General features: G+C 56.2%; 1 protein-coding gene across 2 annotated transcripts; it reads right to left on the bottom strand.

Annotated features, from left to right (window-relative positions):
- Positions 1-6,595: 6,595 nt before the first annotated feature.
- Positions 6,596-11,854, bottom strand: LMF2 (lipase maturation factor 2). Of its 2 annotated transcripts, XM_011384149.2 has the most exons (14): positions 11,699-11,854; positions 10,935-11,188; positions 10,753-10,781; positions 10,405-10,604; positions 10,155-10,333; positions 9,605-9,746; positions 9,328-9,462; positions 9,154-9,259; positions 8,958-9,054; positions 8,702-8,884; positions 8,424-8,592; positions 8,226-8,337; positions 8,054-8,150; positions 6,596-7,970 (listed from the first exon to the last, which is right to left on the bottom strand). In XM_011384149.2, the coding sequence occupies exons 1-14, from the start codon at positions 11,790-11,792 to the stop codon at positions 7,683-7,685; spliced, it is 2,085 nt and encodes a 694-aa protein (XP_011382451.1). In that variant the 5' UTR covers positions 11,793-11,854; the 3' UTR covers positions 6,596-7,682. The 2 variants fall into 2 exon arrangements, with proteins under 2 accessions (XP_011382451.1, XP_023381224.1); XM_023525456.1 differs by lacking the exon at positions 9,328-9,462.
- Between the last annotated feature and the right edge of the window lie 25 nt (positions 11,855-11,879).

The following is an 11,879-nucleotide window of genomic DNA, read 5'->3' as shown; positions in this document are numbered from 1 at the left end:
CCCATGGCGCCTATCAGTGCTTCGCGTATTTCCCGCTCATTAGTTCGCGCATGGGGAGGCCTCATCAGATTCGGGTGTGGCTTGTTGGGGGCAAGAGCCCTCCAGAGCTGTTGGCGTGACTTCTATCAGGCGACACACGTCTCTCGTTTTGTCAGAAGCCACCGTGTTCAGGTTTATCTATAACACCCTTAATCCGCGAGGAGGCAGAACAGCCGCGGTCCGGCCACGTGCTGCCCTCCGCTCGCCTCCGGTGAGGCTCCAGGGCCGTCGCTTACTGTTTGTATGGGAACAGCAAGTTTTTACTCCAGCCTTTCCCTTGTCAATTTTGTAAGGGTTGTTCCCCTCGCGTCCCTGTAAGGCGATCAACTTGTCTGCTTTTGTAGGAGCGTAGGGATCTCGGCATGACTGCGCATTAGGTCATTGGGTTACCCTCAAGGATGCTCAGGGTCCCATCCTCGCCAGTGGGGGAGGGACTTCCAGTGGGCTCCCAGGTCTCTCTGACATGACCTCAATGGCCTCTGGAGATGTCTTGCTGACTGGTGTGACGAGACACCCAGACTGTCAGTTTCCCGTGGTCTGTGGTCTGTGCCCCCGGGGCCATAACAGATGACCACAGACTTGGTGGCTTAAAACAACAGAAATGTATTCTCTCAATTCTGGAAGCCAGAACTCTGAGATTAAGGTGTCGGCAGGGCCCCGCTCCCCCCAGAGGCTCCTGGCAGGATCCTCCCTGCCTCTTCCAGCATCCTGTGGCTGCCGGCGTCCTCTGGCTCAGGGCTGCATCTCTCTGTGCCCATCTCCGCATGGCTTTTGTGTTTGTCTCTCTGCTTCTCTCTTATAAAGATACTTGTCGTGACATTTGGGGCCTTCCCAGATCATCCAGGATAATCTCATCTCGAGACCCTTAATTTAATCATACCTGCAACATGGTTTTTCCTAATAAGGTCACACTCACGAGTTTCGGGGGTTTGTACAGACATTTTTTGGGGGGCCATTTATCAGCTTCCCACAGAGGCTGCTGCAGACCCAGAACTGCTCCAAGGAGCCCTGGTTTCTTTGAGTGAGAAATGGCATTTCAAACCCATGCTTGGGGCTGAAGTCGCAATCGCCTCTTGACCCTCCATCTCCACTCTGAGCCCTGGCCGTGGCCATCGAAGGAGGCGTTGCCCACTGTCCTCCTCGCCCTGCTCAGGCTGCTGCATGCCCGAGGCCTGTCCTGCCCAAAGCCCACCCTGGCCCTCCCCGTCAGCTGCTGCTCCCAGGAGTCTGTGGTCTGTGCCCCCGGGGCCCGCCAGCTGTGTGCCGGCGTCGGGAGAGAATGGGCACAGGTGTGTTTGGAGATTAGCCCGAGCTCTTCCCCATTCACGAGTTTCCTTTCAAACAACCTCCGCCTGCCCTGGGCTCCTTCCTTCCCGGTGCGGGCGGCCGTCCTCCTCCTGTGCCCCACCCAGCCTGTGAGATCCGGCAGGAAAGGTGCAGGGCTCCAAGGGGGTCCCTCTCTGGGGCTGTTCCATGGGGCGTGTAGGGGGCCGGAGCAGCAGGAAGGAGGTATCAGAGTAGACTGGACCTTGGCGATGGGGCCATGAAGGGCGTGCCCCAGGGTGGACAGACCTCCACCTTCCCGATAGCAAGGAGGAGGCGGGCCTCAGAGGAGACGGGTGGGGTAGAGGATGAGCCTTAAAGCTGGGCCAGGGGGACTGCTGGGCGGGCTGCCCCTCTGGGTTCAATGTTGCCATTCCAATGCCACCCCTGGGGAGACTCCCACTGCAGAGCAGGAGCAGCCGCCCTCGCCCCTGTCCCCAGGCCACCCCGGAGCCTCTCTGCGCCCCTTGCAGATCCTAACCTGGCCATCTCCAAAAAGGCCCAGGTTGGGGGGAGGGCAGTGGGGGCAGGGGTCTGTATTTCTGTCCACCCAGGGCACTGTCAGGCCTCACTGGGGGCTCCAGGGCATGAGGACAGCCGAAGAGCCCCCAGAAGGGAGGGAGGGCTTGGCTTCCCCTCTGGCTGGCACTGGCGTCCCACTTCCCTGGCCCGTGGGCCTCTCTGCCCGCGAGCCCCCTCTTGCTCTGTGCTAGCTAATTACTGCTTGGCTATCGCCCATGAGAACATAGGTCATTGCCCACGGGAACATAACATTCTAACAATAAGCTTTCTGCTTCTGTACCCCCGCTTGCACATCCGACCTGTGGGTTGAGTTAGTAAATAGAAGCAAAATAGACCCTTGTGTTCAGACAGAATGAGAAATGGGATTTAGGGCTTAAAAACCCTGTACCTCTACATTTCAGGGCTACTTAATTTGGGGTCTGCGTACCCCTGGCAGACCCAGCTGGCTGAATAAAGAGTGTGTTTCCTATAACTCACTGGTTTCTGGTGTTCTGTGTGTCTATCGGGGGCTGGCGGCTACAACAGCGCCTCCTGTGCCATCCGGCAGCAGTCTCTCGTCCCCACCAGTCTCCCTGGCTTGGGGCTCAGGCCTTCCAGCACCTTTCTGATCAGTAATGTTTCTCTTTAAATGAGCCAGTTTCCCTTGAGAAAGTGAGATGGAGAAATCCAGAATTTGTTTTCAGGCCTGTTTGGGGCTGAACGTTGGGAACGCCGGCTGCTATTGGAAACCCAGCCGCCCACGGCCTGCAAAGCAGAACAGGTAATTCCGGCCTTTGCCACTCTGAACGGAAGGTTAATGAACAGAAACCCGCTTAGGTTGGAGCGGAGAGGGGCCTGCCCAGGGGAACCCCCAACAGGAAGAGGCTACTCTCCACCTCCAGCAGGAAAAAGGAGGAGCTTCTCTTCCCTGGCAACCACTCAGCCAATGAGAGATGGTTATAGCTCAGCCAATGAAAAGCCATGACACTTCTAGCTCCCAGTTTCCTCCAATGGGCTCTCTGTTAAAAAACGGCCCCTCCAAACGCTCCCTTTCCTCTATAAAAGAACTTTCCTCTCTTTTGATCTTTGGGCTTGCTCTGAGATCCCAGGTTCAGGATGGCAATTCTTCCTTTTTCCCAAATACACAAGAAGAAATATCTATTTGCTTAAGGTTGACAGAGGCCAACCTTTGGGGACAATGAGCAGGCAAGAGAGGAAGGGTGGCTGCTTCTAAAGGCACAAATGGCCCAAGAAAACACAATGACAAGTTCAAATCCCTCAATTTCAGCCCACGTTCAAGGCTGAGTGTGTGATTGTGCTTAAACAGCAGTTCTCAGAGTATGGTCTGCAGTTGCTTAGGGGGTCCCTGAACCCTTTAAGGAGACTGTGAAGTCAATGGTATTTTCATAATATACGGAGACATTACGAGCCTTTTTCGCTGAGTTGACACGATGGCGTGAATGTAAGATTGGGTAGACGCACAACCCGAGACGGTGGTCCCGGATGCTGGTCCCGTGTCCTTCGACGCTACACGCCCAGTTTAAAAAATGTCAGTTTTATTCAAGAATGTCTTTGAAGTAGTACAAGTTGTTAATATTATTACATCTCCATCCTTGAGTATGGTCTTTTTAAGCTTTCGTGGGGTGACTGAGTTTTCAGCTCAACCAGTCTGGTTTACTTAGAAGAACCACTGGTGATAAACTATATTGTCTTGGGTATTCAGCAGGTACTTTCTTAAAAATTAACAAAGTAAGACTGTTGCTTCAAGGAAAACAGTGACAGCATTTGTTGCCGATAAAATTCCACCTTTAAGTAAAACTTAGGACTTGGGAAAACTTGTGTGTGTTGGAAGCCGGACAGTTGGCTTCAGGATGTGAGTGCCTAACTTAAGCTTTGACTGAGAGGCGTCTGCTTCAAAGCAGGCCATCGGGGGGAACGAACACACTGTGGCCACAGGACCAGATACAAATCCAGGCCATCTACCCCCAATTGAGTTTCCTTTGTTTTAAGAGATATTGGTTCATTCTGATAACTGACTATTTTGGTTACTCGTCTTTTTTCTCTTTTCCTGCACTCCGAATACTCCACTTAAGTTTTAAATTCACCAATAAAGAACAAATCCATGAAACTCTGGGACCAACCAGGACACCAATGAAGGCATCACTCCAGGCCTGTGTTCCTCTCTACTCTCTACCCTGACCTCACTGTGTGCCCTGACATGCCTTGTACACCCGAGGGCCTGTACATAACAAACTGTTTTTTTCAAAGTTTCCTTATGGTTATTGATGAAGGGCATCTTGCAATCATAAAAGAGCCCCAAGGATCAGTCCAGTGGTAACTTTGGTTCGGGAAGGGGAGATGTCTGTGGGAAACTCACCAGAGGTCCAGGTGGGTGCCTCCCCCCCAGCATTTCCAGCTGATAGCCTTACTAGCGATCGACTGAGGCCCGCAGGAAACACTGTTTCTGCTACTGTGAACTTGACACCTTACTCGCACTTCAAGATTTTTCTGATGAGCTCGATGGTGATAGTAATGAATGTGAGTGTTTGGAGACTGTACAATGGAATGTCTCAATGTTTAGGAGATCTGCATAATTCGATGAGCGAATATTTTCCACATGACAATATATGATGCTCCAAAATCACAAAAGAGTCCCCAAAGGGTTTTCATGCAACAGAGGACAAAAAGCTCAGTGGTATGGTTTCAAATTCCAAATTGCGATGAACCCCTAAGAAACTACCACTCAGTTCTGATGAGGTATTAAAGGAATGTTCGCAATGATTTGCAACGTTTTCTAAACATCCTTCCTTTTTCCAACTCCATATCTGTGTGAGGCTGGATTTTCTTCATATATTTCAACCCAAAACATATTGCAACAGATTGACCAGAAGAGAATCCAGGCATTAAGGAGGTTTTGCAAAAATGAAAAACTGTGCCACTCTTATGGAAGCACACGCTTGCTTGATGTCTCAGCTTTTCGCCTACCACCTTCTGCTTCTGTGTAGCCTGTTCTCATCCTCTTTTCTGTGCCTCCAAGTTCCCACAAGTTCCTGTGATGCTGTGTGCTCTGATTCCTGTTTTTCTTAGTTCAGATTCTAAGGTGTGGGATCTGGCCCAGCTTCTCTTTCTATACCGGACCACAGAAAGTTTCCAGCCAACTTTCAGACTGGCTGCTCTTGGGGTACATGCTCATCTTGGTTCAGTTAGCCGGAGTCAGGAGAGGTCTGTGGTCCCTGCACCAGGATCTTTGGAAGGGGCACACGGTGGCACAGTGTGGCATTTCTGGTACCACCGGGATAGGAGAGAATCTGCTTCGCTCCAAAGACTCCTGCTTCAGCAGCGCCGTTGCTGACCAGAGCTTGTTGTCCCTGCATAAAGGACCTTCTTTTGCTGTCTGTGTCTCGCAAAAGAAGTGATTGGTCACTTCCTAGGATGTTACTTCTCCTTTCCTGGCCCTGCTCCAGTTGTTTTAAGTGTGTAACTGGCCATAATTAACACACACACACACGACTTGTCAATTTGCCTCTTCAAAATGAAAAATGATTTCACCCCTAAAACCAACCAGCCTCTAAAGAACGCAGAATGATACACAGTCCAAGCCTCAAGAGCCGTGTGCTGCAACACTCTAAAAATTGCCAGAGTCAATTTCAAATAAAATATTTGATAAAACAAAACAGAACACTATGCCACTCTTCATACTTCTTGTTTCTGGAAATAGTTCTTTTTCATTAAAAAATTTGCTATTATTGTAACGTGTTATGAATTTATTATGTTTAAATGCAATTAATAAGTATTTAAAGAATTTTTTGTTTTATTGCCAGTGTGGTAAATGTTGACAGAGATAGTCCTTGTGAATGAAAGCTCTTTGGGGTCCTCCATAAGCGTAAAGAATGTAAATAGGCCCTGCGGCCGGGTGACCCAGCCAACTTCTTTTTGCAGGAACCCTGCCCTCTGCCCCATGAGGGCAGAGGAGGGGGTCACGTAGGAGTGCAACCACAGCTAGCTGTCACCAAACTCAGTATGGCCATAGCATGCACCTCTCCCGAGGGGGCGAGTCGGCCACCATGGTGGGCACCGTCTGTCCCGCTGGGCAGTGATTTGTCATCATTAGCAGCCCTTCGTGTGTATTTGGACTTGCTGTCCCTGCCTGTGCTTCCTCCAGCACCGCTGTCCACTAACTCAGAGGATGCCCGTCACGGAGGTGGCCTGCGCAGCACTGTGTCTGTCTAAGGTCCTTCTTCACAGAGCAAGACACAAAGCAGAGGCTGGTATCTGCAGACCCCACACCCTACGACCCCCAAACTCATGACCCGATGGAACGGTGGCATGGCCAGTTGAAGACCCAGCCGTGGGGCCTGCTTGGAGACAACACCCTTGTGAGTCAGGATGCAGAAAACACCCTGTGCGTTGAGCCCAGAATCCAGTGTCCAGGAGCCATCGGGTCTATGTGGGTGAGGGCCTCTCACTCCTGCAACCAGTGACTCCTGGTGAGGTTGCTGCTGCCTGTCCCAGTGACACTGGTCACGCTGCCTCGTGAAGCGTGGGAACAGCGTGCCCTCCTAGACACACAGCTTCCCTTGAGCTAGACACAGCCTGCCACTGGATGAACCAGGGAGTTGGCCCCACACAGCTGTGTCCACAGTGTGACCTTGTCAGGCCTAGCTGTGGCAAGGTCTTGCTCACAGTCAGCTTAGTAAGTTTATTCATGACAGGGAGACATTCGAGAGAATTGTTGGCTCAATGTGTTTGTTTGCTTATTCATTTTTTTTTTCCCTCGAAGCTTGAAAAGATTGTTAGGTCAGATGACTGAACATTTAAAAAATTAGTTAACATTAAACTTGTAAAGTAGTTAAAACATTTTAGGCATTTATAACCTACAATCGGAACACATGGAGTTATTGCTAAAACCTGCTAGACTTAAATGAAGAGAAGAAATTAAAATTCATGGATTGGGAGACTTAGTATCGCTACAATGACAATACTACCAGAGCCATCTAGATTCAAAGTGACCCTATCAAAATCCCAATGGATTGTCTTACAGAAATAGGAAAATACAATCTAAAATTAGTATGGAATCTCAAGGGACCCAAAACAATCTTTAAAAAGAATCAAACTGTAAGACTCACACTTCCTACTTACTAGGAAGTTACAGTAATCAACCACAGTGGTCCAGGATGCAAACACACTCATGGACGCATGGAACAGAATAGAAACCGTGGGGATAAGCCCTGCATGTGGTCAGCTGATTTTCAATAAGCTGCTGAGATGATTCGATGAGCACCCTTTTTATGTATAGAGGGGATTCTGAGGACAGGACAGCAGATGCCCAGAAGCCAGGACAGTGGCAGCTGGTCAGCATCTGGGCTTGGTTCCCCGCCGGAGGCAGGGAGGCCCACTGTCCACAGGCCCCCAGTGAGAGGGAAACAGCAGGCACACATTAAGCACAGAGCCGCCTTTATTGGCTCCTGACCCCAAATGGCTCCTCTGTCTGTCCGCGTCCTGCGCATGCGCAGGTGCTGGGGTTGCAGCATCAGATCCCAAACTCCCACAGCTCTGACTGCAGCATCCTGGGAGGGACTTTGAGCTGGTCTCACGTCCGCCTCCTGGGCTGTCATCCAGGCAGAGGGTGCCCGGGAAGGGACGTGGTGACGCGGGGGACAAGTGGGCCCTCGAGACAGCATGGCAGCCATAGCCTTTCCCCGAGGGCATCACCCTGACCCATGTCTGCCAAGACAGCTGGCTAAGGCCATGTCCTGCTCCAGAAGGCCAGATATGCCGGGGACCGCAGCCCTTTGGGACACGCGGCTCACAGGACACAGCTACTTTCTCCGCCGGGAGGTCTGGGAGCTGCTGCTGCGGCTGTTGGGGGCTGGGGCAGCCTGGTCACGGGCTGAGTCCTTGGGGGCTGGCCTCTCCTCTCTGGCTGGAGAAGACCACCGGGAGGGTTGGGGCCCCAGCAGGGCCTGCATGACCCTAATGGCCCCGACTGTGAGAATGAGCCCCCAGAGCAAGGTGGGGGCTTCCAGAGGCGACAGCTGTCTCCGTAACCAGTGGAGAGCCCGGGCAAGGGTGCTGCTGGCGCTGCGTGCCCGGGGCGGGCTCTTGTCCTGTGGGCGCAGGATTGAGGAGGGTCCATGGTGGGGTTACCCACCCATCCCCACCTTCTCGAGCCTGGCTAACGCCTTCCTACCTGGAGGCCAAATTGCCTGAGCAGCGTGTCTAGCACGGGGTCTCCCAGGGACACGGGTGGAAAGAATTCCTCAACCCACTGGCGTCGCCACCACCGGCTGCAGTGGGGTGGGGGAGAGTTCATGCAGTGCCAAGTCCAGCCCCCAGGCCCTTGCCCGGCGCCCCAGTCTTACCCCTGCTCCCCAGGCTGTGAGAACCAGTACTTGTAGCGCTGGGCCCGCACATAGGTGGGCGGCTGCTTGTGGAAGGGGTACCTGGCCATGTCGTTCTGGATGAGGCGGATCACTGCGAGGAAGCGGGGCTCAGCGCCCAGCGCCCTCAGCCCCGCCCACAAGGCCCCACCCCTGCCCTCCCCTCCGCTCCGGCCTCACCTGGCTCCTTGCCCTGCAGCAGGCAGAGCACCAGGCTCGTGAACCAGGGGCTGTGTGTGTGGGGGCCCAAGGCCGCAAACCACATCTGCCAATCCAGGCGTGGCTGGTGGGGCGCCACGACGGGGGGCGGTCGGCTCACATTCCCCGGCTTGTACATGAACTCGATCTCCTGTGTACCCAGCCAAGTTCATGAGGGCGGCTGCACCCGGGTCCCCTGAGCCCCCCACCCCCACAGAGCCTGCTGGGCGCCCCGAGCAGGGGCCCGCGGGAGCACTCACCGTCCAGTGGTGCCCGTCGTAGCTGCCTTCCAGCACCACCTCCGGCCGCCCGCTCAGACAGGTCATTCGGCGGAAGAGGCCGTAGGAACTGGCCAGCTGCAGGTGTTCCACGGCACCGAACAGGCGGTGGGCGCCGGTCCAGAGGTGCCCATGGGTGGAGGGCTCCATGTAAGAGTATGGCACCTGGAGGCAGGTGGGTGGAGGTTCAGTGCTGACCCTTCAGCCCCCTCCCCCGCCCCTGCGAAGTGGTACCCACCAGGCTAATCACGAACAAGGCCGCTGTGGCAATGCCGAAAATGAACAGCTGGACTGCAGCCCAAAACTTCTGCAGCCACCCCCACACCTGGGTCCACCTGAGTGGGGGATGAAGTGCAGTCGGCCCTGCTCTGGTGGCTCTACAGCCAGCCCTGCCCCCGCCCCGCCCCCGCCCCCTTCCCCTCCCCGGCACACACCTCCAGAGAGCCCTCAGCAGTTCCCAGGTGAGGGAGGCCACCCCCAGCCACATGGTGGGCGGGGTCACCACCTTCAGCCACTGGGAGAACTGGTGGAAGGTGAAAGCTGTGGGAGGAAGCTGGTGTGAGGATGGGCGGTCCGGCCCCGCCCCCCGGTGCCCAGCTGGCACTCACTGGTTCTGGAGCGGACAGTGTGCTGCTCCCAGTCCACCTCCAGGCCGAAGTAGTGCACCGTGCCATAGGCCAGCAGCCCGGGGACAGTCAGCTCCAGGAGCAAGGCCAGCAGGCCCATCAGAGCTTTGGGCCAGGCTGTAGGGCAGGGCAGTCGTGGTCAGCTGGGAAGAGGGTAGAGGGCCAGCTGGGGGTAGCTAGGGTAGAGGCCACTTGGGGTGTTGGAAGGAAGGGGACACAAGTGAGGATGGCTGGCTGTCTCGGGCAGGCTGTCACTCACAGGCAGGTGCCTTTTTGCGGTGGCTGTTGCCAGACTCGGCAGCCAGGTGCTTGTCATCCAGGAGGGCAGTGGTGAGCACCAGGGTGAGCAGGTTGAAGAAGTTGTAGTTGCCAGTGATGATAATCAGGACTTGCAGCAAGACCTGGGCAGGGGTCGGCACTCAGCGCTCCAAGGCTGCCCTCGCCTGAGCCCTTTGGAGCCATGGCGCATGCCTCAGTCTCTCCTGCAGGCTTCCTGCCCCCTCTCTAGCACCCCCTGGCCTCTGTCCTGTCCCATCTATCTGTCTTCTACTCCCTACCCATACCTCCCATGGCTTCCCACCACCACCTGGAGCAAACCCGAGCTCAGCACGTCTTGTGCTCTTGCTGATCAGAGAATGATGCCCCCCAGCGAAGCTGCTCCCTGCCCCACAGACACACCTTCGCACTGTGACTTAGCTCGTCCCTCTGCCCACGAGGCAGCAGCCACTCTGTCCGCAACAAGACCCGCTGGGTAGTGCGGAAGAAGGCCATGTCCCACCTGTCTCCCTGATGGCTGAGGCCCCACCCACCTGGGAGTAGAAGGCAGCCAGGCGCAGGCGGCGAGCGGGCACGAAGAACAGAGGTGGCATGGCGATCTCGATGAGGAAGGTGGCTACCACGCTGAGCTTGTGCAGCCAGACGGGAAGGTGGTGCGCAAACCAGGAGGCAGGTGTGGGCAGGCACTGCGTCTCGTAGTGGTAGGTGAGGGCTGCAGGTGACAGTGGGCGGTCAGGGCTGTGCGGACCCAAGACTGCCCTGGGTCCGGTCTGGGATCCTCACCAGTGAGCCCCCACCATGCGGGGCAACGGCTGGTCAGCTTGACCACACCAGAGGCGAACATGAGGCGAAACAGCAGCCAGCGCACGAGCCAGAAGGGGAGGTCTTCGTGAGGCAAGGCCCCCGCCAGCCTGCCCTTGGGGGGCTGCTTCAGGGGGGCCACCAGCACGGCCAGGAAGCCAGTCTCCAGCAGCAGGGAGTCCCTACGGGGAGCAGGAAGAGCACAAAAGGCCCGGGCCCCCCATCAAGGCGCTCCTGTCAGAGGGTCCTCCGGAAAGAGGCAGACACACCCTGCCCCACCCTCGCCCCACCCCCAGGCCAATTGCAGGCCCACATGTAATCTTCACTCACCACTGGAAATAAAGAAACACCTGGCCCACCTGCAAGGAGAAGCAGTGTCAGGGGGCAGGAGATGTATGCCTAGGGAGGCGGGCAAGGCAGCGACAGGGGTGGAGTGGAGTGTGGATGGGGCTGGAGCGAGTTGGTGACAAGTTCCCCAGTGGTGTGTGGGGGCGGCGGATAGCCCCACTCACCTGGTAGGCTGACAGGTAGGCGGCCCAGAGCAGCAGGTAGATGAGGGGGTGGCGCAGCCGGCGCAGCAGCAGCGCACCCAGGGCCAGCAAGGTGCCCAGCAGGCTCAGCAGCTCCAGGCCCTGCGCTGTGTCCAGTCCCAGGCGTGGCGCCTCCCACAGCAGTGTCGGGATCTCCCAGAGCTGCTGCCAGCGCCCCTTGCCCTGCGGCCGCAGTGTCCTCCGTGCAGGTAGGATGCCCTCCGTGCCATAGAGACCTGTGGGAGGGCATGTCAGGGCCATGCCCTGAACACTGCCCTCAAAGGCTAGATGGCCGCCACCAGTCAGGGCCTGCATATCTGCTTCCTCAGGTCAAGACCTGCAGCCCCCACCCCGCCACCAGGTCAAGAGATGCAGACTCTACTCCCAACGGGTCAGAACCTATTGACCATCCCCCTCCCCCAGGTCAGGCCCCAGAAGGTCTACCCGGACCCCCAGGCCTGGATCTCCCACCCTGCAGAGCCCAGTTCCACTCTCCTCCAGATCAGAGCTTTATCTCCTACCTGTCCCCACAGGCCTGGGCCCACCTCCCTCTGGGTTCTGCCACCGCCCCAGGTCAGAACTCGGACCCCTTCGGGAAAGGGACCATTGTAAGCCCTCCAACCCTCTGAACCCTGCACGAATCAAGGCCTGGACCTCGCTCCCGCCCTAAAACAGCGTTGTGTCGCGTGGGGAAACGGGAGGGCACAGACGCGGGTTGCGGGGTGTCCCGCGCTCGGCGTCCTCACCCGGAATCTGTGTGTAGAGTGAGGCGAAGGCGAACAAGAAGACGGCAGCCACGCCCTGGAGGAAGAGCTGCCGCGGGAGCCCAGAGCCCGCCATGTCCGCTCCGCTGTCCGCTGGACGGGAGCCCGCGGGTCCTTGGGGCCGCGCCCGCGGCAACTGCAAACCCCGCCCCTGGCCCCGCCC

The sequence above is a fragment of the Pteropus vampyrus genome, unplaced genomic scaffold, assembly GCF_000151845.1.
Source record: "Pteropus vampyrus isolate Shadow unplaced genomic scaffold, Pvam_2.0 Scaffold563, whole genome shotgun sequence".
Lineage (NCBI taxonomy): Eukaryota > Metazoa > Chordata > Mammalia > Chiroptera > Pteropodidae > Pteropus > Pteropus vampyrus.
This window is presented reverse-complemented; position numbering and strand designations above follow the sequence as displayed.